Raw genomic sequence first — 27,907 nt, forward strand, 5'->3', positions numbered from 1 at the left:
TAAAAATCTTCACCTACATTATAATTATTTAAACAGGTTTGTCTTCATGCAGCAATAAGAAAAGTGTTATGTCAGAGAAACCAATGCACTTTAATTTAAGAAATCATATTTTCAATGGGAAATTAATGTAGTTCTGTTCAGTAGTAGATCCATGGTTGTCAATGACAATCCAGTTTCTAATATCTTGGCTCAAAACAGAACCAGCAACATGATTATAGAATTTCTGAATTTCGTTCTTTTGCTCTCCTAGTTCAAGATATTTTCTTCATAAGTTCTCAGTAGATTTATCAAAACATCATAATACCTTATAAGACACCCAGAATCAATCCTACCAAAAAACTAAAAAAATTTCATACCTACTTATAATATATTTCCAGTCGACTTAAGTCGTAGGGTAAGCTAACTTTTCTAACTCCTTTTGGACGTTTTAACTAAGATTTACCCATCTATTCAGGAAAGACAGTTGCACCAAGCTGTTATCAAACAGTCAAAACACAAGTATTTTGCATGGGATTATGCATTAAAGCTTAACAACACATTGAAAGTGTAAAGAATGCCGTTTGATATTTATTTCTAACATAGCTAAAGCATTACTTGAAAAATATACGTTATTTTACAGTAGATTTACCTCATTTAAATGTGTGTGTCTATTTCACAAAAACCTGTAGCATTATTTTCAATATTTTATGCTTACGGTATCGTGGTTGTTTTCGCTGGTTGTCATTGATATAAGCAGTAATAGAGATCCGGATTCGGGAGGGAGCGAATGTTAAAAATTTTCTCAAAGTGGAAGTTTTGACAACCAAAATCTGCCATTACCGCCATGTTTTTGACCACGGGGTCCAGGCCCCTCCAGTTATTATAGAACTCAATGGGTACGAAGAGCAAGCTTCAGGACTTTGCCCTAACGTCATCACTGATCTGATAATAGACTGGATATAGCTTCTATAAGCAAAAGTAATTATATATTAGGCGTGGTGATCAAATTATCTCTGTAAAATAAAACGGAAATGAAAATAAGAATAAAGTGAGGAAGAAAGCTTAGTAAATTTGTCTTGTTCTAAAACAACAGTACCCTGCTAATGAAGTCACGGCAAAAGTAACATACAACGTCTAGATAATAAAAATGATAAAAGAAAGGTACAAAACGAATTTTTAAGCATCGAAACTCATTCTAGATCATAACTGCCTCTGAACTTGGAAAATGAGCTGTGAATTATCTTGCCTTCGCAACGATGGGGCAAATTCGATTCTTGCACGCGCAATTTTCAATTGAACACGAACGCCGATATTTTGTTTTATCCATGACAGATGTTTGAGATAAGTAAAAGGTCACGAAATGCCTTAAATATTCGAAAATCTATGTATATAAAAGTTATCCGCCATACATTTCTATAGAAATTTGTATCTCTTGTGGTACCCGGAAGTGCATTTTGCATATATAATTAGGCTTCACTTTTGCTACCTATAGAAGCTATATCAAGTCTATTATCAGATCAGTGAACGTCATAAAGGGTGTGTGAAATGTCGCAACATCAGAAGCATATACGATATCAATTAGACCAAGTATTGTCACAGATATTCCAACTGCTGGTCCATTGACTGCAGCCACGATGGGTTTTGGGAAGTCGATAAAAGTTGCAACAAATTCTCTAAAATTATGAAGGGAGACATGTTGATGAACTTTCATGTGAAACAGGTTAATCTTTGTTGCTTTTCACCTCAATATTTCTTTACTATCAGCAGCAAGTTTTTCTGGACCTTCAGGAGGAATGTTCATAAAGTTAGTGAGATCATTGCCACTACAGAAATATTTTCCAGCTCCTGTTATTAATGTCACAACCGAATTATCATCTCTTGCTTGCTTTAGTGCGACAATCAACTCATTGTACATCTGTCAATATATAAATTGAATTAGAATGACTGGCAATGGTTAAAATAATTGACTAGTTATACAGTGGTGGCCTATTGAATGGGTATGACTGGTAATGGTTAGAGATAAACCTTTGAATAAATGGCTGGTCATGGTTAGAAGAGGTGCTCTATTGAATGGTATGACTGGTAATGGTTAGAGACAAACCACTGAATAAATGGCTGGTTATGGTTAGAAAAGGTAGTCTATTGAATGGGTATGACTGGTAGTCTATTGAATGGGTATGAAAGGTAGTCTATTGAATGGGTATGACTGCACTCAGGCGAATGAGATGTTACTCGTTGGAAAAGAAACTGACTGCGGTCGAAGCTTGTAACTACGGTTTGGTAACAGAAGTTATTCCTCAAGCCGAAATTGAAAAAGAAATTAACAACAGAATGAAATACATGGCTGCGTTGCCGCCGAAGGTAGCACAAATCTGGACTTTACCGTTATTGCTTCGTTTCATTTAACCATACAATGCTTCTCTCCATTGCAGTCGCTCTCATTGTCCAAGAAATTATGTTGCTCAGTTGAGCTGGAGAAACTTCACGATGTGAATAATAAAGAATGCGAAGTGCTTGCTCAAAATGGCTCTCGGAGGAATGCGCGCAAGCAGTGATGACTTTTTTACAACGCAAATCAAAAATGTAGTTGAAACATTAAGTTGATTCTTGTTTATGAAATGTTCGATGCATTTTCTTTCTGTGTATGTTATTCAGTTTGATAAAAACCATTTCCACCAAAGTGTTAAGCGTACAAAAGCATCTGCGCAAACATCTACTTGATGTCACGTGACAACATGTTAATTAATGACACTTATTTTTAAACAACTGCATCAATTTTCAACAAATGCGCAAGAAAATAAGGTTATCGCGACTAAGAAGTCCGTTACGCCAGCAGTAAACACTGAAGTCTCAATGACTTGAACGATACAGAACGAGTGTTCGAAATTTTCCAGCAAAGTTTTTGCTATGTTTTGGAACTTGATTCAAAACGCAATTTTTCCTCCAAAGTAAAGATTTTAAAATCGTGGTTAAATGAACGAATATGTTTTGTTATTCAACTCAAGTTACGAATGATTTACACCAACAACGCTACAAATTCCGCTGCGTAAAGGTTACAAACGGATCATTGGGGACAAATATCCTATATGTACAACAAATATTTGCACGCGCTATAAGTCCGATCGCAAGTATACCTGGATGGTAAGCCATTCCTGTAAGCTCGTCCACCATCTTCTTACGATGCCATGTTGCTGATGTACTTTTGAAACAAATCGCGTTCCTCGTGATTTTTATCCTCAAGTTCTTGTATATTACCGTTGACCATCAACGTCTGTTTCTCGAAGGCACTACAATATTAAATATGCTGCTTTACTATTTGCTGACATGGGATTTTTTCAAAGTTCGAAACTGTAAATGTTTTCATCATCTTCGACGTGAACGTCCATGAATAACAATAGAAATCTATTGCATTTTCAAAGGTCCCGTGTCCTCTCTCTAGTTGCTAAGCTCCGCCCACCCCCTTCCTCTCCTTTCCAATAGTGCCCAATCTCTCTCCCTCGTAAAAATAGACACACAAACCTGTCTAGAAACTAGTGAAGATCTCGCCAAAAGTGAATTGAGCTCCTCCTCGAAATGTTTGAAAGATAAAATTTCTGCGACAATTCCGCGTTCCTTTGCCATGTCGCAGTCGAGTTTCGTGTTGCATAGAATAACAGACATTGCCTGATTTAAAGGAAATTCACCGTAAGACAAAATGAATTTTTTTTAAAGCATCTCGGTTCTTTTATAAAATCAACAATTATGTTTCACGATACACTTTTTTTAAGGCGGGGGGGTAGGGATAGGGAGTAAAGCATTTTGGGGAACTTAGATAAAGCTATTCGTAGTTTTAATTACTTTTCAATCTCACAGTTAATTTTTAACACCTCAGAACATAACACATCCTCTCAGGTTCAAGAAAAGAAAACATTTTAATGTTTATATAAAGTGATCAATAGGCGTGGATACAACTCAAATACATAACATGGCAAAATATGACCTAGTGCCCAGGCCTCCGTTTAATATAAACAAGTCACGTGTACCTGTGAATGACCAAATAAATTAGGTATAGTTAGAGAGCAACATCCAACTGGAGGATGACCCAAATCCACAAACTTCGTTTGAAAAGTTGCCTTTAAAAAACACGACGAATATGTCAACTGAAATAAAAATTACGTAATGTTGTACTGAGGAGTCACTAGGAGTCACTAACGAGTCACTAAGATCAGTTCTTACCAAACTGGAAACATTGGTCTATAAACAAGAAGAAGCGTTATGAATACGTTCCGCTTTCGCGCATGTATATTTACTTTTCATAATTGGAAAGGTCGTCGTTTAATTACATTCGTGCTCAGTTACAATTGGTTTTTTCTATGAAATTAGATTGTCCCCCCGCTATATAATTTGAATTAGAATTTTAGCAAATTGTGAAGTTGTTTCAAAGTAGTTTGCCACCTACTTCGAACTGCTGAGCACAAAGTAATTTTGCTAACTCGCAATGACTGTTCATGCGTCTATTTCTATAATACTATAGTTCATGCGACTTAAACGATCTCATGACACCGTTGAAATAAATGAAATGGTAATCGAGTTCCATCGGTTCTAATCGCTAATAAAGCGCTCGCAAGAAAAATGTTTCGTTTGATCATAGTGTGTGTGTGTCATCGTGGGGGTAACTTCATATGCTGAAAAGACAGTTAAATTTTCCATGCACCTAACTCCCAAAGACTATAGCTAATGTGTCTATTTCACAAAGACTTTAGTTCATGCACCTAAAGGCTATAAAATCTATATATATGTATATTGTTCGTGCATCTTAACAATATAGTTCATGTACCTAACTCCCAAAGACTAGAGTTCACAAACTTAACTTTCAAAGAATATCTTTCACACACCCAACTTCAAAGACTAAACTCCCAAAAATTCTTCTTCATGCACCTAAACTCGGAACGACTATAGTTCATACACCTAACTCCCAAAGACTATATTTCACGCACGTAACTCGCAAAGACTATAAGATCATGCGTCTATTTCCCAAAGAGTTTAGTTCATGCAACTAACACCAAAGAAAATAGTTAATGTATCTAATTACCAAAGACTATAGTTCATGCACCTTACTCCGAAGGACTATAGTTCATGAAAGAGCTCCCAAAGACTATAGTTCATGCACCTAACATCCAAAGACTATAGTTAAAGCACTTAAATTCCAAAACTTATATTTCACGCACCTAAATCTCAAAGATTGTTCATGCGTTTATTTCCCACTTATTGAACTCACTTGATTGGTGAATTGTATTTTCCCATGTTTTCAAAAACTTTCTTAAAGGTCGTACATTCCAATTCTTGTTCTTAATTCCAGGATCACATACATATGAACTATTGACCAGACAAAATCATGATATCTAATTACAATGTGACATCACTCTTCACATCCATACCATTAGACATAGCCAAACAACACAACTAGACAAATAAAATCCTAGACTTACTCAACCTTTGCCTCTCCACTGAATTCTTCTTCTAAAACTCATACTATAGACAACTTTCAGCGAATCAATGGGGTCACCACTATACACCTTCCTCGCAAAAGCTGTCGTGCAAAACCTCGAAACACAATCAGTCACCAACAGCACAGATGAAACAGGCAGACTATGGAATAGATATAAAGACGATATCTTTGCCATAGTCAAGAAAGCCAAAACTGGACAAATGCTACACACCATAAAAATACTACAAAGAAGATAACCTTCACTAAAGACAAAAAAAACACAACAAGACTAAACAAACAAGTATACGGCATAAATACCCTTACAGACCAAATACTTGATTTCAACCGTAATCATTCCACACAACACAAAATAAGCAACATTCGAACACTTTTTAATAGAATTAACATTCACTGCAGCACAGAAGAAGCCAAAAAACAGAACGCAACTACTTGTTCTCATTTATAAAAACTAGTTACCCTATAGAAACTTTATAGACGAAACTATAAGCAAAATCAGTCAGAACTTTACTACTAACGGACACCTCCCGAAAGCAGACACTGCTATTAGGTCCCTGCCAATACTCTTACTATTAACTTATTTACAACCTCTCATAAGCAGACACCAAAACAATCTTCAAACAATTCTGTAGTGTTTATGGTGTTTCGAAAGTTCACTTTTAGGGTGGTCATGGGAGAAAAATTTACATGAGTTTAATATTTACTGAGGAAATTACCATACACCAGCTATGGTCAAATGGCAATTTGCACAAATTAACAAATATTCGTGGCAGAGATTGAATTTTTATATTTTCGTTGTTTCAAGAAATTTACATTGTTTTTGCTGGCATACGATAGAACATATTTCGCATACCTTCCTCCTAAACCCACTTTCCGTCATATTTTGCCGTTTAGTGTGCATTTCATAGCCGAATCTTATAACTTAGATATTTCATACAGGGACAATCCTTCACCATTGATAAGTGTCGTCGCTTTTGTGCTCGATAAATCCCGCTTCGAAAAAATATAGATATGACGATATATTTTCGGATATTTTTGGGGTTTTTTTGTAGTGTTGTTCGCAATGATTCATAAATAGATCAAATTGAACCTTAGCCGACAATTACCCCGCACGTGTGATTGGGTCAAGATTGTCTGTCAATACATTGTATACAGAACCATTTAAAAACCGCTATAAAGCTATTAAAACCAACAAAACACAATTAAAAACTATGTATAATAACTATATATATCGTAACAACGAATATATAATAACTATATATATCGTAACAACGGATAAAGGCAACGGAGTTGTTATTCTGAATAAAAACGACTACCACAAAAAGATGATGGAAATTCTAACGGACACATCGAAATTCGAACTTCTAAATGATGATGCCATCAAAATTACACTGAAACGCGAGAATCAAGTAAAGACGTTGCTGAGAAAACTAAAGGCAGAAAAATGCATAAATGAAAAAACATACAACGAACTTTATCCCACAGGTACACGTATCGGCATACTTTATGGACTCCCTAAAATTCATAAATCCTCCATACCTCTAAGACCAATCTTATCTAGTATTGACCACTACTCCTACAAGCTAGCGAAATTCTTTATTCCTCTCATTACACCAATCTCCGCCAACTCCCATGTTATCAAGGACTCTTTCTCTTTTGTCCAAGATCTTTACAAAGTGACATTAACGCCAATAACGTTGTGATGGCGAGCTTTGATGTTAAATCATTGTTCACCAACATCCCAGTGGATGAAACAATCGCCATAACTAATCACATCTTCTCCAATAACACGTCCTTTCAAGGCCTTGACCGTTCACAATTCACTCAACTTCTCTCCCTCTCCGTCAAAAACTGTCATTTCTTCTTTAACGGCCAAGTTTATCAACAGATTGATGGTGTGGCTATGGGCAGCCCCCTAGGCCCACTATTTGCGAACATATTTATGGCCTTCAATGAAAATTCATGGCTTCACAACTGTCCCTCCACCTTCAAACCCCTTCTTTACCAACGTTACGTTGATGATTGCTTTCTACTCTTCCGATCATTGGATCACATACCTCTTTTCCTCACCTATCTCAACCACCAACATCCTAACATCTCCTTTACATCTGAACTGGAAAAGACAACACGCTCCCTTTCTTGACGTAAAATAACTCGCTCAAACGGCAAGTTTTCCACCTCCGTGTATCGTAAACCCACTTTCACTGGTCTCTTCACCAATTTCCATAGTTTCATTCCCATTCAATACAAACGCTCCTTGATCTCCTCTTTACTTCACAGAATTTTCAACCTCTGCTCCAGCTATGAGCACTTTCATACCGAACTAGAAGTCGTTAGAAAATTGTTCACCTTAAACAACTTCCCTTCATACATATTTGACAATCATGTTCACCGCTTCCTCAACAATACATTTGAACCCAAAGATCTTATTCACACTGCTCCTAAGAAAATCATGTACTTCTGTCTCCCTTTTACTGGTCTACACTGTCTTCAGATTCGCACTCAAATCACTCGACTCTGCAATGCTGCCTTTCCTCATATCAACGTTCGCTTTGTTTTTCGTTCTTCCAGGCGTCTCTCCTCTTTCTTTCCTTTTAAGGATAGGGTCTGCATCGTATGTGGGTCAAACCACGCATCATTTACACACCAGAATATCAGAACACTTGGGAATCTCTCCCTTAACAGGGAAGCCTTCCTTATGTCCACCACCATCTGCAGTTCTTTCTCATATAAGAAATACATCTCACCTTGCCGATTTTAATGATTTCTCAATTCTCTCTTCCTCCTCCGACAATTATGACCTTATGATTCATGAAAGCCTTCTTATATCCAAACTTAAACCCTCTCTTAACACCCAAGGCAACTCAATCCCCCTTCACCTTCTTTAATATACCGCCATCCTCACTTATTCCATCATCTAAACTTCCTACTCCTCTCACATGTAATTTAACACCCCATACTATATGCTTGTATTTAAAACCTCGTGTATATATATTAATTCAATTAATCTGAAGATGTCTTAAGTTAAAGACGAAACGTAATTAATAAATCCTTCTCTATTTGATTATTGTGATGGCTTTCTTAAAAGTATGTTGGGCTATTATGTTCATATTGAAAATTCGCTTTCCGCCTGGCAAATCTCTGGCCACGATTTTAATTAGTAAGTAATTTAATAGTATTCTGCCAGCACGTCACGGTAGATGGAAGAGGCATCGCTACGTCACAGTAGATTTGCGATGCATCGGTCGATGCATCGGTCCCGAGTCCTTTTCCGCGTGAAATCTACTGTGACATCAGCAAAACCATTGTTTTAGGGCCCACGTCACGGTAGATTTTGCCGCTGAGCGATGCATTTTCCATAATTTTGTGATTGTGGGCACATGGCACCGATGCATTCAACTTTGAACTTCAAAGTTGAATGCATTGTTATTTGATCACTTGATATAACTCGCAATCATCGATCGAAGTCATGGCTGTCGAGAATATCAAACACGATCTGTGTACTCTGCTTCGAGAAGAGAAGTCATTTGATATTAATGGAGTGCGCCGAACCTATGAAACGAGAGCTGCTACTTTTATTTCAAAATCCTCTCCTTGGAATCCCTTTTCAAAGGGTAAAAATGGGAGAGATATGTCAAGTGAAATGTTAATACCTAAGCACTTGACAGTTCATTGGCAAAGTGGAGAACTAAGAGCTTTAAAGTAAGTAAATTTACCTTTATGCTTGCATGTTTTAAATGTAAATAGTGTACTCATTTCAGACTCAGAGTGTAGTCGTGTAGATAACGACGAACAATCATCATAAAATATACACGATGTCATATTACTTATGCAGCACTTATACTTGTATTCATATGAAATATAATACAAACTGTAATATGCAGGGTAGGTGCGATTTTAGTTGCATTTTAGTTTATGTATTGTATGGATTACATTAAAATGTAATGACTGTATTCCTTCTTCCAATATACTTATGACTTCAGTAGAAGCTAACATTTTCTTTTCAAATAACCCTGTCAGACATTTAAGTTTTGAATTCTTCTGATTTCTAATTTTTAGCCACACAATGAGAATTTTCTTAACTCTGCTATATTTAGAACTAGAGGTGATGGTAATTGTCTGTACAGAGCCTGCTCAAAATTACTTTGTGGCAAGGAAGACCTATGTCATTTGCTGAGAGACTTGACAAGCATTGAGCTATTCAATCACCAGGAGTATTATGCTAACCACCCTTACTTAAAAGATAAGTTGCATTTTTTTAAGTCAGAAAATACTGCTTTTCTGCATCAGTATCAGATGTGGCTTTAGGCAATGGCTATGATAGGAAAAATCCAAGCACAAAGGTAATAGTAGTTAAAGAGGAAGCTCTAAATAATGCATGCAATGGTACTTATTCTTCACTTATGTGTATATTTGGTTTGTCTTCTGTCACTGGAATGACTATAATTTCAGTTTATCCCGAAAAGTTGGACCAGGAGACCAAATATTCACAATTTCTAAATGGTAAAATTCTTCCACGGCAAGCACACCAACATATTTCAAGTCAACTTGTTCAGCCTGCTAAGTTAATTTTAATGTGGACAACTACTGGTGCTTATTCTCTTCCAGAATTAGATATAGAATTTCAACCCAATCATTTTGTACCACTAATTGAATTTAATCAAACTAATAACTCAAGAGTTAATAATAAAAAAAAAATTACTGACCACTTTAAAGTTGATGTCTTACAGAAAAATAAAAGTGGACTTGAGCAACAAATAGACACAACTTTGGTAGCACCTGCAAAATCCTCACCAAGGGAAGACTTAGATGGCAGCAGCTATGATTGCTTGAAGACTTCCTTAAAACGTGGGTTAAATTAGTGATTGTTCATGTGCAAATATATTTTAATTATAGGTAAGCATGCTTTTCTAAGAACATAAGTAAAGCATACCATGCAATATAAAGTATTCGTTGTGGGATGGAGGATATTTTTGTACATGTGAATAAATCCTTCCTTCTAAACATGAGATCGTCAAATTGGCAACAAGCTTTCACTCAAATGCACCAAAACAATGACCTATGATATATGACCTTGCATGTTAACGCATTCAGGCTTTATTATTTTGAATGTAGTCGTATACCTACATCTTAGTAATGTTTTATTTAGGACCTCTTTCATGCCACTTTAAAGATGGAAAAGTATCAAATGCTTCTTGTCCCTTGTCAAAATCTGTAAAAACTGATATGACAGATGTTGATCCCTTGGATATTGGACATTTTGTATCTGTGGCGGCCCTAGATGACGACACAAAGCTAAGACTTATAACAAATCACTGGAAGCCTCCCCTTCTTTCAATTTTCCTTTTTGAGAATGGTAAATCTTCAAGAAAATTTTGTGCTGGCTGGCTAGATCGTTGGTCCTGGTTGTGCTACTCTAAATTATTTGATGGAGCCTTTTGTTATTATTGCGTTTTGTTCGGTCATCAAACAGGACATAATGGTTCAAAGCTTAGTAAATTATTTAAGGAACCCTTAAGAAACTGGCAAAGTGCGGCAACAAAATTTTACCAGCATGACAAATATTCCCTAATTCACCGTGACTCCAAGTTACGTTTGTCGCAGTTCCAACGTGTGATGAAAGGTAAAACTATTGGCATCGACGAACAAGCCGATCATCTTAGAAGTGCCCGCATTCAATACAATCGTGACGTTTTAGGCTCTATTATTAAAACTATTATACTGGCAGGCAGACAGAATCTTCCCTTACGAGGCCATCGTGACGACTCAAAGTATTTTCTATCTTCTAATCCTGGGAACTTTCAAGCCTTTTTGAATTTTAGAGTAGACGCGGGTGACGCGAAACTAGAAAAACATTTTGAAAATGCAAGTAAGAATGCAACTTATCGTTCGAAGACAATTCAAAACAAGCTGATAAAGATCTGCGGGGAACAAATCAAAGAAAAGATTGTTTCTGACATCAATTCTAGTGAATGCCCAATTTACTCAGTCCTTGGTGATGAGGCAACAGACTGCAGCAGTATCGAGCAGATGCCAATTGTTGTAAGGTATGTTGACTCAAAGCAAGAAATTAATGAACGATTTATTAAATTTGTTGAGTGTGAAGGAATGACTGGCGAAGCGCTAGCGAAGAATATCGAAGATACTTTAAACGAAGTTGGGCTACTACTTTCCAACTGTCGTGGTCAGTGCTATGATGGTGCCAGTGCAATGTCAAGCAAATCAAAGGGAGTTGCTGGTCGTATTTTAAAGAAAAATCCAAAAGCTTTGTATATCCATTGCGCTAGTCATCGATTGAACCTTGTTGTTGCTAAAGCATGTGGTGAGCAAACTGTCAAAAACATGTTGGGGCATGCTCAAAAGATCTTCAGTTTCTTCAGCCCATCCCCCCTACGAATGCAGTGCTTGAGGCAGAATATGGAAAAGTCTGGGTTACGTCGTAAAAAACTAGGAGCTCCATCCACAACGCGTTGGGTTGAACGGATACGTACACTTGATGGATTTGTGGAAGCATTTGTACCTGTTTGTCAAAGTTTAGAGTACATGAAGCTCAATATGAATAAAGATTTTGATAATTCAAGTAGGGACGCAGAGGGATATCTTCGTTCCATAAAATCTTTCGAATTTATTGTTAATCTTGTGATTACATCAAATGTTCTGCATCACACAATGTCGTTGACTGTCCAACTGCAGCAAAGGATGATCGATATCGCTGAATCAATTAAACATATAAATCTTTTGAAGTCACAATTAAAAATTTTACGCAGCTCGGCTGATACAATTCATGACCAATACTACGAAGAAGCAGTGGATTTAGCAAACAGAGTAAACGTTGATGAAAAAATTCCTCGACTTTGCAATGTTCAGACAACTCGTGAAAACTATCCTGCACATACAGCACGTGAATACTACCGCATGAAACTAACCATCCCTCTTCTTGATCACTTGATTGAACAGATGGAATTTCGGTTTTCTTCAGAGGTGTGCGATATTTATCGTGGATTCTATATTATACCTAGTATTTTTCTCAATTGCAAGGACTTTAATTGGAAGGAAGAGTTTATGAAGTTTGCTGTTGCATATAAAGAGGATATGCCACACTTTCGGAAAATACATGCTGAATTAGGATTGTGGGAAACAAATTGGAAAGGGGGCTTTGAGAAAGTTAAGTACGATTCAATTGCCGACACGCTTCGAACTTGTAACAAACTTGCGTTTCCAAATATATTTACAGCGCTTAAGATACTCGCTGTTGTGCCAGTCACTACATGTGAGTGTGAAAGATCCGTTTCTGCCCTTCGTCGAATGAAAACTTGGTTACGTAGCACAATGATCAACGAAAGGTTAAATGGATTAGCCCAAATGCATATTAATGATGATATTAAGTGTGATGTCGAAGAAGTGATTAATACCTTTGCTAGACAAAACCCAACGAGGATGCAATTTCTTGATATCCTGGAGGATAAAGAAACAGATGCTTGACGATGAGCTCCATGAGAAATTCTTAATGCTGATAAACAACCTACATTTTCTTTGAGAGTTATCTTGTTTTCAGCCGTTATTGAGAGGACGAAGACCACGTTTAAACATTGATTTTCTTAAACATTTCATCTTTGCTGTGGTTGGAAGAAGACGATCTTTCAACATTGCTTTTATAATTGTTGTCATCTTTGCTGCCGTTAGAAGAAGACCATCTTTGAACATTGCTTTTATAATTGTTGTCATCTTTGCTGCCGTTAGAAGAAGACCATCTTTGAACATTGCTTTTATAATTGTTGTCATCTTTGCTGCCGTTAGAAGACCATCTTTGAACATTGCTTTTATAATTGTTGTCATCTTTGCTGCCGTTAGAAGAAGACCATCTTTGAACATTGCTTTTATAATTGTTGTCATCTTTGCTGCCGTTAGAAGAAGACCATCTTTGAACATTGCTTTTATAATTGTTGTCATCTTTGCTGCCGTTAGAAGAAGACCATCTTTGAACATTGCTTTTATAATTGTTGTCATCTTTGCTGCCGTTAGAAGAAGACCATCTTTGAACATTGCTTTTATAATTGTTGTCATCTTTGCTGCCGTTAGAAGAAGACCATCTTTGAACATTGCTTTTATAATTGTTGTCATCTTTGCTGCCGTTAGAAGAAGACCATCTTTGAACATTGCTTTTATAATTGTTGTCATCTTTGCTGCCGTTAGAAGAAGACCATCTTTGAACATTGCTTTTATAATTGTTGTCATCTTTGCTGCCGTTAGAAGAAGACCATCTTTGAACATTGCTTTTATAATTGTTGTCATCTTTGCTGCCGTTAGAAGAAGACCATCTTTGAACATTGCTTTTATAATTGTTGTCATCTTTGCTGCCGTTAGAAAAGACCATCTTTGAACATTGCTTTTATAATTGTTGTCATCTTTGCTGCCGTTAGAAGAAGACCATCTTTGAACATTGCTTTTATAATTGTTGTCATCTTTGCTGCCGTTAGAAGAAGACCATCTTTGAACATTGCTTTTATAATTGTTGTCATCTTTGCTGCCGTTAGAAAAAGACCATCTTTGAACATTGCTTTTATAATTGTTGTCATCTTTGCTGCCGTTAGAAGAAGACCATCTTTGAACATTGCTTTTATAATTGTTGTCATCTTTGCTGCCGTTAGAAGAAGACCATCTTTGAACATTGCTTTTATAATTGTTGTCATCTTTGCTGCCGTTAGAAGAAGACCATCTTTGAACATTGCTTTTATAATTGTTGTCATCTTTGCTGCCGTTAGAAGAAGACCATCTTTGAACATTGCTTTTATAATTGTTGTCATCTTTGCTGCCGTTAGAAGAAGACCATCTTTGAACATTCTTTTATAATTGTTGTCATCTTTGCTGCCGTTAGAAGACCATCTTTGAACATTGCTTTGATAATTGTTGTCATCTTTGCTGCCGTTAGAAGAAGACCATCTTTGAACATTGCTTTTATAATTGTTGTCATCTTTGCTGCCGTTAGAAGAAGACCATCTTTGAACATTGCTTTTATAATTGTTGTCATCTTTGCTGCCGTTAGAAGAAGACCATCTTTGAGCATTGCTTTTATTAAACTTTTCATCTTTTTTACCGTTAGAAGAAGACCATCTTTGAACATTGCTTTTATTAAACTTTTCATCTTTTTTACCGTTGGAAGAAGACCACCTTTGAACATTGCTTTTATCAATGCTGTTATCTTACAAAAGACGGCTCATGTTATTTTTTCGATAAAATTTACGCTTAAGATTTTTCTGTCACCTTTCCCAAATCGCTGGAAAATGCTTCTCGGATAGTGAAAATTCAAAAATTTTCTGGGGGAGCATGCCCCCAGACCCCCCTAGCGGTGGCTCGCGACTTCGGCGCTCGCAACGCATCGGTCAGCTAAGGAGCTGGATCCGCGCCTGAATTTGTCCATAGCTGAGTTTGCATTAGCCTGTGCAAGTTCAATCTAAGGCTTACCAAATTAAATTTACCGGTTCGGCATAATCATCATATTTACTACTGACAGGAATTACTAGAACTTGATGGGGAGAAAGCCATAAAATCCTAGAAAATAACAGAAAATGCAGTGCGTCAAAATTTTGAAATAAAGTAAAGTAGAGTAAAAATGATAAAAAATTTCCAAACAACTAAGAAACTTTGTATCATTTTAATTTAACATTTTAAGGGCATTTCATTTGCTTTAAGCTCTGGCATGAGCCAAGAAAACACTCACCATTTTCCACCAAAGCTTTCAGAAGGAATAGCAATCATTTTTTCAACTGAACCTACAATAGCTCGATGAATAATAACAGGATGTAATTTTATATCTCCTTCACCACTGTCAATAGAGTAATAGAATATTGATAAATTACTAAATTGTTACAATTTGTAAAGATCTACAATTTCATGGAAACTTAAACTGTGCGTAATCCTCTGACTATAATACACAGGCTTACATATGTTTGTGAGCCATTATCAATGATATTTACATGGGGGGGATGGATGCACAGGGATACATGCATGGACTATTAACTATTATATTGCAATTATCTGATTGCAATATTAAATGTAACTATATACTTATATGGGTGGGTTTGTTTTGGAGTTTGAATGCAGGTGGGACTTTCAGTGTTCAGCAATGTAGCAGGCTGCATATAAGTATATAGTATATATAAGCATATAAATATATAACAATAGGTTTCTATAGAAACAAATAATCATGTCACTGTTGGTTAAATAAATTAAGTATCAAGACCGTAGTGAGGTTATTCAACGAAAAGCTTACTGGCAAAACTTACCTAGCGTGAGGTTGAATCTCTCAGGAAGTTGGAAATCCAGTTCAATTGTTGCACATTGATGAGACCATCTCATAGCATCAAAAATTTTTATATTAATCTATAAATTGTGGTAGCAATGAAATTATAAATTCACAATGGTATACATCTGTAAACATAGAAAGCTTCATCCTCCATCCCCAGGATTTATCTGCCGTTTTTGACCAAAATTATTCAAAGCTTCCATCAGTTTCTAATGAAGCATAAAACAAACTCATTTAGTTAAACAATTAAAAATATTATCAATCATTAAACATTTTCGATATTTATGACAAGACAGCTAAAAAACATTGTAAAGACTGCATTTATGTTCGCTGTGAACAAATTTCCTCCCTTTTTTTGGGAGGTAAACAAACCAATCTGTATGTCAAATCAACAAATGAAAACATTCTATATTTTATTTCATTCTTGAATAACTGTCTATATCTTTGATATCCATAAAGAGGAATTGCACACGATGAAACAAATGTAACTTGATTAAATAGTTCAATGGTTTCAACCATTGAGTTGTAATGTTTGAAATGTTCAAGGTTAGAAGCCATCTTGATTTCAGCAAGCGGAGACTGAAACGAGTTAATATTTTAGTTGCAATATTTACAAATACTAAATAAAATCAATTACAAGAAAACAAAAACAATGATGAACCAAAATTGTTAAAGAACATATTTTAAGTAAAAACGACTCATGCAAGGTAACTCAAATGTTCAACTTATGATGGTGAAAATATAAAAAAAACATGGAGATAAAATAAAGCATGACAATCAATAGATCTTCACTTAGGTAATAATAGCTGCAGATCCAAAATTATAAACAGTGTGTGAAGCACTGACTAAAACATTTTGGCAATCAAATGCACTTGAAAGCCCTGGCAGGTTAGCTAAAGTCCCTTGGTGCTACAAGTCTTGTGACTTTTACTACAAAATCTCCCTCGGCTTTCAAGTACATTTAATCACTAAGTTACCTCACTACCGTGCATCGTTTTACTTATAAAAATATTGCACACGCTAGCTAAAATGTAGATCCCATTAACTACATACATGTATGGTCTTATATGAGCCAGTTTTAAATACTCAAAGAATATTTAGGCAATCAGAGAGTAAAATATTTTTACCTTACTCTGAACAAAACAGTTTTTCTTGTGAGTCTTTTATCGCAGGGATACGTCGGTATAAAATTCTTATCACCAAAATGTTTCAAATTCCAAATTGGTGAAGTGTTGACTGTGTAGTAAGCTGGTCGATACAACTCATACGCAACGCATCGATTTGCTGTTTAAAATTATGATAGAACTCATGCAGATAGATTGGTTTCACATAGCCAGAATAACAACCAATAACTGTTAGCTTCCAGAACAATTCAGTGAATTCACCACAAATGTCAGTCTGCTACGTGAAGATAGTTCTCTTGCATATGCCTCAAGTCTTTTTTTACGCTTCCGAATTGCATCCTTGAACGCCTTATTTTATACAGTTCAGCCAACATTTACCTATTCTTGCCATAAAATGATTAAGTGTGCTCCAAGTTGACTGAAAATAAAATTGTTCAGCATACGCCATTTTGAAAGCATGTCTATAATTATCCACTATCATCCATTGTAACCACTATCAACATCCTAATGTCATTGGTGGTCAAAATAGTCACATTTTTATTTACTTTTGCCTTTCATTCATGTCATTTCTAGATATGAATTTTCTTATTCGTCCATAGTTCAATCAATAATAAAAAAATATTTATTGTAAATTTTATTATAGCAAATGAACGTGACGCCAAGAGTTTGTAAATTACATGCAATTTTACGTCGTGGTATAGTGTGAACTATCTATCTCGACCTTATTTAAACCTGAACATTTTTTATAGTCGTTATATGCATCAATGCATTAATTATAATCGTTTGATGAAAATATGGAAATATGATAAAATTCTTTTTTAAGGGGGGGTGACTCGATTTTTCTAAAAGTTCTTTTGGATGTGGAAAATGTGTTCAAATGCATGAATTATAGTCTTTTGGTAAAATAATGGAACTAAGATTAAATTCATTTTCAGGGAATCCCTATTTCTATAAAAGTTCTTTTTGTTGTGGAAAATGTGTTCAAATGCATGAATTATAGTCTTTTGGTGAAAGTATGGAAATATTATAAAATTCATTTTCAGGAAGGTGGACTCGATTATTTTGTCAAAGTTCTTTTGATGTGGAAAATGTGTTCAAATACATGAATTATAGTCTTTGGTGAAATTATGGAAATATTATAAAATTCATTTTCAGGGGTGGAATCCTCATTTTCTAAAAGTTGTTTTTAAGTGGAAAATGTGTTGGAATGCATTAATTATAGTGTTTTCGTGAAAGGTCAATTTCATTTTGGCTTGGTCAAAGTCAGTTTTTGTATCGTCACATTAATATACATAATTTTCGTCGATAATATGAAAAAACATTTTTAACTAAGCGCTTCCGACATCACTACGCACGGTCTCATTATAATATTGAAATCCTCATTACCCAAAGCTGACCACGACACACTTTACGAGAACGGAATCGTAACCTTCAATGCAACAAGCCCCTAGCCAGCATATACTTACTAGAGAAAGCATGGTTTTACGTATGTAAAATTGACGCTCAATATTGCAAAACATATTGAAAGGAAAGCCGAATAATAAATTATTATGGGAAAACTGAAAATGTTACCGATACATAGGTATTTTGAAAATCATTGTCCGTTGCCTGGCCGTTATTTTGAGCCCTGTTCTTTTGCTTAGTTAACTCAATTTTAACAAGGTATTGTTATCTTAATGCAGTTAAGAGGTAAGGTATGATTGTCACACATTTCTTATTAATTTGCACTCAGGCGAATGAGATGTTACTCGTTGGAAAAGAAACTGACTGCGATCGAAGCTTGTAACTACGGTTTGGTAACAGAAATTATTCCTCAAGCCGAAATTGAAACAGAAATTAACAACAGAATGAAATACATGGCTGCGTTGCCGCCGAAGGTAGCACAAATTTGGACTTTACCGTTATTGCTTCGTTTCATTTAACCATACAATGCTTCTCTCCATTGCAGTCGCTCTCATTGTCCAAGAAATTATGTTGCCCAGTTGAGCTGGAGAAACTTCACGATGTGAATAATAAAGAATGCGAAGTGCTTGCTCAAAATGGCTCTCGGAGGAATGCGCGCAAGCAGTGATGACTTTTACAACGCAAATCAAAATGTAGTTGAAACATTAAGTTGATTCTTGTTTATGAAATGTTCGATGCATTTTCTTTCTGTGTATGTTATTCAGTTTGATAAAAACCATTTCCACCAAAGTGTTAAGCGTACAAAAGCATCTGCGCAAACATCTACTTGATGTCACGTGACAACATGTTAATTAATGACACTTATTTTAAACAACTGCATCAATTTTCAACAAATGCGCAAGAAAATAAGGTTATCGCGACTAAGAAGTCCGTTACGCCAGCAGTAAACACTGAAGTCTCAATGACTTGAACGATACAGAACGAGTGTTCGAAATTTTCCAGCAAAAGTTTTTTTGCTATGTTTTGGAACTTGATTCAAAACGCAATTTTTTTCCTCCAACCAAAGATTTTAAAAATCGTGGTTAAATGAACGAATATGTTTTGTTATTCAACTCAAGTTACGAATGATTTACACCAACAACGCTACAAATTCCGCTGCGTAAAGGTTACAAACGGATCATTGGGGGACACAATATCCTATATGTACAACAAATATTTGCACGCGCTATAAGTCCGATCGCAAGTATACCTGGATGGTAAGCCATTCCTGTAAGCTCGTCCACCATCTTCTTACGATGCCATGTTGCTGATGTACTTTTGAAACAAATCGCGTTCCTCGTGATTTTTATCCTCAAGTTCTTGTATATTACCGTTGACCATCAACGTCTGTTTCTCGAAGGCACTACAATATTAAATATGCTGCTTTACTATTTGCTGACATGGGATTTTTCAAAGTTCGAAACTGTAAATGTTTTCATCATCTTCGACGTGAACGTCCATGAATAACAATAGAAATCTATTGCATTTTCAAAGGTCCCGTGTCCTCTCTAGTTGCTAAGCTCCGCCCACCTTTCCTCTCCTTTCCAATAGTGCCCAATCTCTCTCCCTCGTAAAAATAGACACACAAACCTGTCTAGAAACTAGTGAAGATCTCGCCAAAAGTGAATTGAGCTCCTCCTCGAAATGTTTGAAAGATAAAATTTCTGCGACAATTCCGCGTTCCTTTGCCATGTCGCAGTCGAGTTTCGTGTTGCATAGAATAACAGACATTGCCTGATTTAAAGGAAATTCACCGTAAGACAAAATGAATTTTTTAAAGCATCTCGGTTCTTTATAAAACAACAATTATGTTTCACGATACACTTTTTTAAGGGGGGTAGGGATAGGGAGTAAAGCATTTTGGGGAACTTAGATAAAGCTATTCGTAGTTTTAATTACTTTTCAATCTCACAGTTAATTTTAACACCTCAGAACATAACACATCCTCTCAGGTTCAAGAAAAGAAAACATTTTAATGTTTATATAAAGTGATCAATAGGCGTGGATACAACTCAAATACATAACATGGCAAAATATGACCTAGTGCCCAGGCCTCCGTTTAATATAAACAAGTCACGTGTACCTGTGAATGACCAAATAAATTAGGTACAGTTAGAGAGCAACATCCAACTGGAGGATGACCCAACTCCACAAACTTCGTTTGAAAAGTTGCCTTTAAAAAACACGACGAATATGTCAACTGAAATAAAAATTACGTAATGTTGTACTGAGGAGTCACTAGGAGTCACTAAGGAGTCACTAAGATCAGTTCTTACCAAACTGGAAACATTGGTCTATAAACAAGAAGAAGCGTTATGAATACGTTCCGCTTTCGCGCATGTATATTTACTTTTCATAATTGGAAAGGTCGTCGTTTAATTAGATTCGTGCTCAGTTACAATTGGTTTTTCTATGAAATTAGATTGTCCCCGCTATCTAATTTGAATTAGAATTTTAGCAAATTGTGAAGTTGTTTCAAAGTAGTTTGCCACCTACTTCGAACTGCTGAGCACAAAGTAATTTTGCTAACTCGCAATGACTGTTCATGCGTCTATTTCTATAATACTATAGTTCATGCGACTTAAACGATCTCATGACACCGTTGAAATAAATGAAATGGTAATCGAGTTCCATCGGTTCTAATCGCTAATAAAGCGCTCGCAAGAAAAATGTTTCGTTTGATCATAGTGTGTGTGTGTCATCGTGGGGTAACTTCATATGCTGAAAAGACAGTTAAATTTTCCATGCACCTAACTCCCAAAGACTATAGCTAATGTGTCTATTTCACAAAGACTTTAGTTCATGCACCTAAAGGCTATAAAATCTATATATATGTATATTGTTCGTGCATCTTAACAATATAGTTCATGTACCTAACTCCCAAAGACTATAGTTCACAAACTTAACTTTCAAAGAATATCTTTCACACACCCAACTTCAAAGACTAAACTCCCAAAATTCTTCTTCATGCACCTAAACTCGGAACGACTATAGTTCATACACCTAACTCCCAAAGACTATATTTCACGCACGTAACTCGCAAAGACTATAAGATCATGCGTCTATTTCCCAAAGAGTTTAGTTCATGCAACTAACACCAAAGAAAATAGTTAATGTATCTAATTACCAAAGACTATAGTTCATGCACCTTACTCCGAAGGACTATAGTTCATGAAAGAGCTCCCAAAGACTATAGTTCATGCACCTAACATCCAAAGACTATAGTTAAAGCACTTAAATTCCAAAACTTATATTTCACGCACCTAAATCTCAAAGATTGTTCATGCGTTTATTTCCCACTTATTGAACTCACTTGATTGGTGAATTGTATTTTCCCATGTTTTCAAAACTTTCTTAAAGGTCGTACATTCCAATTCTTGTTCTTAATTCCAGGATCACATACATATGAACTATTGACCAGACAAAATCATGATATCTAATTACAATGTGACATCACTCTTCACATCCATACCATTAGACATAGCCAAACAACACAACTAGACAAATAAAATCCTAGACTTACTCAACCTTTGCCTCTCCACTGAATTCTTCTTCTAAAACTCATACTATAGACAACTTTCAGCGAATCAATGGGGTCACCACTATACACCTTCCTCGCAAAAGCTGTCGTGCAAAACCTCGAAACACAATCAGTCACCAACAGCACAGATGAAACAGGCAGACTATGGAATAGATATAAAGACGATATCTTTGCCATAGTCAAGAAAGCCAAAACTGGACAAATGCTACACACCATAAAAATACTACAAAGAAGATAACCTTCACTAAAGACAAAAAACACAACAAGACTAAACAAACAAGTATACGGCATAAATACCCTTACAGACCAAATACTTGATTTCAACCTTAATCATTCCACACAACACAAAATAAGCAACATTCGAACACTTTTTAACAGAATTAACACTCACTGCAGCACAGAAGAAGCCAAAAAACAGAACGCAACTACTTGTTCTCATTTATAAAAACTAACTAGTTACCCTATAGAAACTTTATAGACGAAACTATAAGCAAAATCAGTCAGAACTTTACTACTAACGGACACCTCCCGAAAGCAGACACTGCTATTAGGTCCCTGCCAATACTCTTACTATTAACTTATTTACAGTCTCTCATAAGCAGACACCAAAACAATCTTCAAACAATTCTGTAGTGTTTATGGTGTTTCGAAAGTTCACTTTTAGGGTGGTCATGGGAGAAAAATTTACATGAGTTTAATATTTACTGAGGAAATTACCATACACCAGCTATGGTCAAATGGCAATTTTGCACAAATTAACAAATATTCGTGGCAGAGATTGAATTTTTATATTTTCGTTGTTTCAAGAAATTTACATTGTTTTTGCTGGCATACGATAGAACATATTTCGCATACCTTCCTCCTAAACCCACTTTCCGTCATATTTTGCCGTTTAGTGTGCATTTCATAGCCGAATCTTATAACTTAGATATTTCATACAGGGACAATCCTTCACCATTGATAAGTGTCGTCGCTTTTGTGCTCGATAAATCCCGCTTCGAAAAAAATATAGATATGACGATATATTTTCGGATATTTTTGGGGGGTTTTTGTAGTGTTGTTCGCAATGATTCATAAATAGATCAAATTGAACCTTAGCCGACAATTACCCCGCACGTGTGATTGGGTCAAGATTGTCTGTCTAATACATTGTATACAGAACCATTTAAAAACCGCTATAAAGCTATTAAAACCAACAAAACACAATTAAAAACTATGTATAATAACTATATATATCGTAACAACGAATATTTTCATATTTTTTCGATATTTTCGGTACATCGATATATCGATATACCGAAAAAACCAATATCGATAAACCGATATTTAAAAAACCCCCGATATTTATCGATAATTCGATATGTCGCAACAGCCTACCTCGCAAGAGCCTTTATCGTCGTAAACATGCTTGGACTCATTCATGTTTTCAGTGGTTGACGAGTCCTCATCCAAAACTCTCGAGCGTATGCTAGGTGCTTCAACTACGTTCAATTTCATCAAGCTATCTTCAACCTGGCGTCGTTGTTTCTCTTCTGCCATGCTTGATTTTGTTTCAATGTTGGAAGTTTCATTTTCAAGCAGTTCTTCTACCTCGATCTACGAATTATAATATCTGTCATAAATATTAAAGCAGTTTGTTTATGTAGAAAATATGCAGACACAAAGTTATGAAGAGAATTAAAAACATCTTTAACATTGTCACCGATATTACGAGGGGCATAACAAAGTGTTGATGAGTTTGACTAATTCTACGTTTATAAGAAACTTTTAAACAATTCTAACCCTAACCTTAACACTTACACTAACCATAATCTAACCCTGACCCTAATCCATACCCTAACCATTGAACCAATGTATGAACTGTAGTCAATTGTAGTCACATTATAAAGCCTACTTCCTATTGTTTTTGGAGTTCAATGTGCATTCTAATCTTCCGTTTCAAATCCGCATTCTCTTCTTTAATCTTGTAGCTCATATTCTTGCAAGCATTTCTCAAATGGATATTCAAAAATGGAGACTCCACAAGATATGCTAATTGCTAATTTTTTTTCACCAAACAAAAAATTTGTCACAGTCTGTTACGGGTCTTGCAGCTGACATATGAAATGTTTGTAAGTGTGGCAGGAAAATTACATTTATATAGCTACTCTTTGTTTTGCTATGTTAAGCATCACACAATAACAAGAAAACGAATGAGGAATTGGTCACACTTACCACTAAAAACAGTAAATTTCTAGAGCTCCAGTACGAATAGCAAATGACTGTCAAAACGAGGGACGATCTTGGCCCACTGCGATAATATTTTACCAAACGAAGGGGAATTCCACAAAACATGTCCATTTGGACATATTATACAAGTGCACATGTGTCAACTAACCCTGGTTTAACCAAGGTTTGCGTTAAATACGACGCTTTATATTTTTCATCGCTGTAGTATGAACTACTTTGTTGATAAATATATAGTAATTCTGCGAGTAAAATATCTTTACCTTCCTCTGCACAACAAAGTTTTTCTTGTATCAACGCACACAGCCTCCTACTAGCTCAAGAAACAAGCCAAAATATGAAAGAGAAGCGATCTCGTTTGAGTGAAAACTTGATGGTAAAAGTTGAAAAGTTGCTGATGGTTATCGCCATAAATTACCAATGGAAGAATTTACCACCACGATAAAATCAATATTACCACCACTGATAAAGTATTAGTGACCAATGCCGCCAGTTTGCCAGTGACCAGTGGCATGTACGCGTACCTATTTTTCTATAATTGCGACGCATCATGGGATTTACATTCAAATTTATTTTTGTGAGTAAATTCATTTTATCTTTACCATAAAATGTTGTTTTACTTCAAAATCTTCGCTTGTCAGACTTCGTGAGCTGACTAAATCTCGCAAGCGTTCGATCACGGCCATGACCGATTTTTCACCGAGTACTTTGTTGTCACGTGTTCTGACGTTGACCGTGTCTGAGACCGTCTCTTTTTCACCAACAACTGTTTAAAAAACAACATAAAACCATTTAACCAATCGCATTTAGTAATAAAATGAACATCTATTTTGCTTTTAAAATAGACAACACTTAAAAGACAATGAACAAAAACAAACAAACAAAAACACAAACAACAAACAATCCAACAACAGCAAACGATAATACCTTACATTTTACAACTCGCACATCAACTGACTACCAAGAACAACGAGTACTGACAAGTGAGCATCACAATGCACAACATTACAAACAGCACTGACTATAGACAACGACTTACGTTAGAAAGTAGGTTAACAAACTCAAAACAAAAATCATTGAACAGAATACAAATATCAGCACCTTATAAACGGCTTACAAGCGAACAATTAATAAGTATACCACACAAACTAAAACATCCACATATTTTCCTCTCTGTCATGACGTCTAGAGAACAAATACGGCGAACCTGACTAATGTTGTGGAAACGTCAGTAAACTCTGAACACCAACAGTGGTTCCAAACCATTTTAATTTCTATTTATTTGTACAGTAAATAAAAATAATTTAAAAGACTTATTCATACCAAGAATGAAGTTGTACTGTGAAAGTTGTGCATTGCGAACTTTCTTATTTAGTGTTGATCCGTGATCCAAGTCTGTATCAACACGATAACCAGCTGCATGGAGCTTCTTTTGAATCTAAACATGACCAAAATGTCAATAAAAAAAAAAAGGACAAAAAAATTCCAATTCATAAAATAGCAACAATTTGTCCATAGCTGAGTTTGCATTAGCCTGTGCAAGTTCGATCTAAGGCTTACCAAATTAAATTTACCGGTTCAGCATAATCATCATATTTACTACCAACAGGAATTACTACAACTTGATGGGGAGAAAGCCATAAAATCCTAGAAAATAACAGAAAATGCAGTGCATCAAAATTTTGAAATAAAGTAAAGTAGAGTAAAATTGATAAAAAATTTCCAAACAATTAAGAAACTTTGTATCATTTTAATTTAACATTTTAAGGACATTTCATTTGCTTTAAGCTCTGGCATGAGCCAAGAAAACACTCAACATTTTCCACCAAAGCTTTCAGCAAGAATAGCAATCATTTTTTCAACTGAACCTACAATAGCTCGATGAATAATAACAGGATGTAATTTTATATCTCCTTCACCACTGTCAATAGAGTAATAGAATATTGATAAATTACTAAATTGTTACAATTTGTAAAGATCTACAATTTCATGGAAACTTAAACTGTGCCGTAATCCTCTGACTATAATACACAGGCTTACATATGTTTGTGAGCCATTATCAATGATATTTACATGTGGGGGATGGATGCACAGGGATATATGCATGGACTATTAACTATTATATTGCAATTATCTGATTGCAATATTAAATGTAACTATATACTTATATGGGTGGGTTTGTTTATGGCAGTTTGAATGCAGGTGGGACTTTCAGTGTTCAGCAATGTAGCAGGCTGCATATAAGTATATAGTATATATAAGCATATAAATATATAACTCAGTGTTCAGCAATGTAGCAGGCTGCATATAAGTATATAGTATATATAAGCATATAAATATATAACAATAGGTTTCTATAGAAACAAATAATCATGTCACTGTTGGTTAAATAAATTAAGTATCAAGACCGTAGTGAGGTTATTCAACTAAAAGCTTACTGGCAAAACTTACCTAGCGTGAGGTTGAATCTCTCAGGAAGTTGGAAATCCGTTTCAATTGTTGCACATTGATGAGACCATCTCATAGCATCAAAAATTTTTATATTAATCTATAAATTGTGATAGCAATGAAATTATAAATTCACAATGGTATACATCTGTAAACATAGAAAGCTTCATCCCCCATCCCCAGGATTTTATATGCCTTTTTTGACCTGAATTATTCAAAGCTTCCATCAGTTTCTAATGAAGCATAAAACAAACTCATTTAGTTAAACAATTAAAAATATTATCAATCATTAAACATTTTCGATATTTATGACAAGACAGCTAAAAAACATTGTAAAGACTGCATTTATGTTCGCTGTGAACAAATTTCCTCCCTTTTTTGGGAGGTAAACAAACTAATCTGTATGTCAAATCAACAAATGAAAACATTCTATATTTTATTTCATTCTTGAATAACTGTCTATATCTTTGATATCCATAAAGAGGAATTGCACACGATGAAACAAATGTAACTTGATTAAATAGTTCAATGGTTTCAACCATTGAGTTGTAATGTTTGAAATGTTCAAGGTTAGAAGCCATCTTGATTTCAGCAAGCGGAGACTGAAACGAGTTAATATTTTAGTTGCAATATTTACAAATACTAAATAAAATCAATTACAAGAAAACAAAAACAATGATGAACCAAAATTGTTAAAGAACATATTTTAAGTAAAAACGACTCATGCAAGGTAACTCAAATGTTCAACTTATGATGGTGAAAATATAAAAAAAACATGGAGATAAAATAAAGCATGACAATCAATAGATCTTCACTTAGGTAATAATAGCTGCAGATCCAAATTTATAAACAGTGTGTGAAGCACTGACTAAAACATTTTGGCAATCAAATGCACTTGAAAGCCCTGGCAGGTTAGTTAAAGTCCCTCGGTGCTACAAGTCTTGTGACTTTTACTACAAAATCTCCCTCGGCTTTCAAGTACATTTAATCACTAAGTTACCTCACTACCGTGCATCGTTTTACTTATAAAAATATTGCACACGCTAGCTAAAATGTAGACTACCGTGAAATTGGCACCACATTGGGCACCACATTCAACACAACATTCATCACAACACTCATCACCACATTCAACTAAAATTTATCATTCAAAATGATAAATCATCAAATACAACAGTAAAAAATAATTCTTAACTGTTTATTAATATTTTACAGTCCTTAAACATCACAAAAAATGTATAAAAGTCAAGAAATTGAAGAAAACACTAAGATTTATATTACAGTGTACTTTCCATTTCTCTTAAATAGCCTATAATTTAAAAACTACACGGTAGAATTTTTTTAAACTTGGCCAGAAT

At 35.3% G+C, this 27,907-nt stretch overlaps 5 protein-coding genes and 1 long non-coding RNA gene across 7 annotated transcripts; 3 read left to right on the plus strand and 3 right to left on the minus strand.

Moving 5' to 3' along the window:
* The first annotated feature begins 2,160 nt into the window (after positions 1-2,160).
* Positions 2,161-2,659, plus strand: LOC124437690 (enoyl-CoA delta isomerase 2-like). Its single transcript, XM_046987668.1, has 2 exons — positions 2,161-2,340; positions 2,412-2,659. Exons 1-2 carry the CDS (start codon positions 2,176-2,178, stop codon positions 2,532-2,534), a joined length of 288 nt encoding a protein of 95 aa, XP_046843624.1. The 5' UTR covers positions 2,161-2,175; the 3' UTR covers positions 2,535-2,659.
* Positions 2,660-3,871: 1,212 nt separating this feature from the next.
* LOC124437691 (threonine--tRNA ligase 1, cytoplasmic-like) lies at positions 3,872-16,921 on the minus strand. Its single transcript, XM_046987669.1, has 5 exons — positions 16,900-16,921; positions 15,748-15,844; positions 15,183-15,243; positions 14,927-15,013; positions 3,872-4,091 (listed from the first exon to the last, which is right to left on the minus strand). The coding sequence occupies exons 2-5, from the start codon at positions 15,818-15,820 to the stop codon at positions 4,031-4,033; spliced, it is 282 nt and encodes a 93-aa protein (XP_046843625.1). The 5' UTR covers positions 15,821-15,844; positions 16,900-16,921; the 3' UTR covers positions 3,872-4,030.
* Positions 8,633-10,793, plus strand: LOC124437687. 2 transcript variants are annotated; one of them, XR_006945800.1, is made up of 3 exons: positions 8,633-9,166; positions 9,562-10,360; positions 10,614-10,793. XR_006945800.1 is itself a non-coding variant. In XM_046987666.1 (2 exons), exons 1-2 carry the CDS (start codon positions 8,934-8,936, stop codon positions 9,770-9,772), a joined length of 444 nt encoding a protein of 147 aa, XP_046843622.1. In that variant the 5' UTR covers positions 8,635-8,933; the 3' UTR covers positions 9,773-10,092. The 2 variants fall into 2 exon arrangements, 1 of the variants encoding a protein (XP_046843622.1); XM_046987666.1 differs by lacking the exon at positions 10,614-10,793 and having other exon boundaries at positions 8,635-9,166; positions 9,562-10,092.
* A 1,664-nt stretch (positions 16,922-18,585) lies between the features above and the next one.
* LOC124437693 (enoyl-CoA delta isomerase 2-like) lies at positions 18,586-18,964 on the plus strand. Its single transcript, XM_046987672.1, has 2 exons — positions 18,586-18,768; positions 18,840-18,964. The coding sequence occupies exons 1-2, from the start codon at positions 18,628-18,630 to the stop codon at positions 18,960-18,962; spliced, it is 264 nt and encodes an 87-aa protein (XP_046843628.1). The 5' UTR covers positions 18,586-18,627; the 3' UTR covers positions 18,963-18,964.
* Positions 18,965-19,377: 413 nt separating this feature from the next.
* Positions 19,378-24,098, minus strand: LOC124437686 (enoyl-CoA delta isomerase 2-like). Its single transcript, XM_046987665.1, has 5 exons — positions 24,090-24,098; positions 23,253-23,471; positions 20,418-20,534; positions 19,925-20,068; positions 19,378-19,697 (listed from the first exon to the last, which is right to left on the minus strand). Exons 2-5 carry the CDS (start codon positions 23,412-23,414, stop codon positions 19,662-19,664), a joined length of 459 nt encoding a protein of 152 aa, XP_046843621.1. The 5' UTR covers positions 23,415-23,471; positions 24,090-24,098; the 3' UTR covers positions 19,378-19,661.
* A 632-nt stretch (positions 24,099-24,730) lies between these two features.
* Positions 24,731-26,598, minus strand: LOC124437700. The gene is made up of 4 exons (XR_006945807.1): positions 26,553-26,598; positions 25,662-25,748; positions 25,425-25,539; positions 24,731-24,867 (listed from the first exon to the last, which is right to left on the minus strand). It is a non-coding gene; the product is annotated as an uncharacterized LOC124437700 (long non-coding RNA).
* Positions 26,599-27,907: the final 1,309 nt, after the last annotated feature.

This window comes from Xenia sp. Carnegie-2017, unplaced genomic scaffold (genome assembly GCF_021976095.1).
Source record: "Xenia sp. Carnegie-2017 unplaced genomic scaffold, XeniaSp_v1 HiC_scaffold_16, whole genome shotgun sequence".
Lineage (NCBI taxonomy): Eukaryota > Metazoa > Cnidaria > Anthozoa > Malacalcyonacea > Xeniidae > Xenia > Xenia sp. Carnegie-2017.

Coding starts and splice junctions, on each gene's coding strand:
- LOC124437690 (XM_046987668.1), top strand. CDS start 2,176: ATGGGTATGACTGCACTCAGGCGAATGAGATGTTACTCGTTGGAAAAG. Junction 2,341..2,411: donor TGGCTGCGTTGCCGCCGAAG/GTAGCACAAATC, acceptor TCTCCATTGCAG/TCGCTCTCATTGTCCAAGAA.
- LOC124437687 (XM_046987666.1), top strand. CDS start 8,934: ATGGCTGTCGAGAATATCAAACACGATCTGTGTACTCTGCTTCGAGAA. Junction 9,167..9,561: donor GGAGAACTAAGAGCTTTAAA/GTAAGTAAATTT, acceptor TGCTATATTTAG/AACTAGAGGTGATGGTAATT.
- LOC124437691 (XM_046987669.1), bottom strand. CDS start 15,820: ATGAGATGGTCTCATCAATGTGCAACAATTGAACTGGATTTCCAACTT. Junction 15,014..15,182: donor GAAAGCTTTGGTGGAAAATG/GTGAGTGTTTTC, acceptor GTTATTTTCTAG/GATTTTATGGCTTTCTCCCC. Junction 4,092..14,926: donor GAACCGGTAAATTTAATTTG/GTAAGCCTTAGA, acceptor TGTTTTTTAAAG/GCAACTTTTCAAACGAAGTT.
- LOC124437693 (XM_046987672.1), top strand. CDS start 18,628: ATGAGATGTTACTCGTTGGAAAAGAAACTGACTGCGATCGAAGCTTGT. Junction 18,769..18,839: donor TGGCTGCGTTGCCGCCGAAG/GTAGCACAAATT, acceptor TCTCCATTGCAG/TCGCTCTCATTGTCCAAGAA.
- LOC124437686 (XM_046987665.1), bottom strand. CDS start 23,414: ATGGCAGAAGAGAAACAACGACGCCAGGTTGAAGATAGCTTGATGAAA. Junction 20,069..20,417: donor ATTTATTTGGTCATTCACAG/GTACACGTGACT, acceptor CCTTTAAATCAG/GCAATGTCTGTTATTCTATG. Junction 19,698..19,924: donor CTTCACTAGTTTCTAGACAG/GTTTGTGTGTCT, acceptor TTAATATTGTAG/TGCCTTCGAGAAACAGACGT.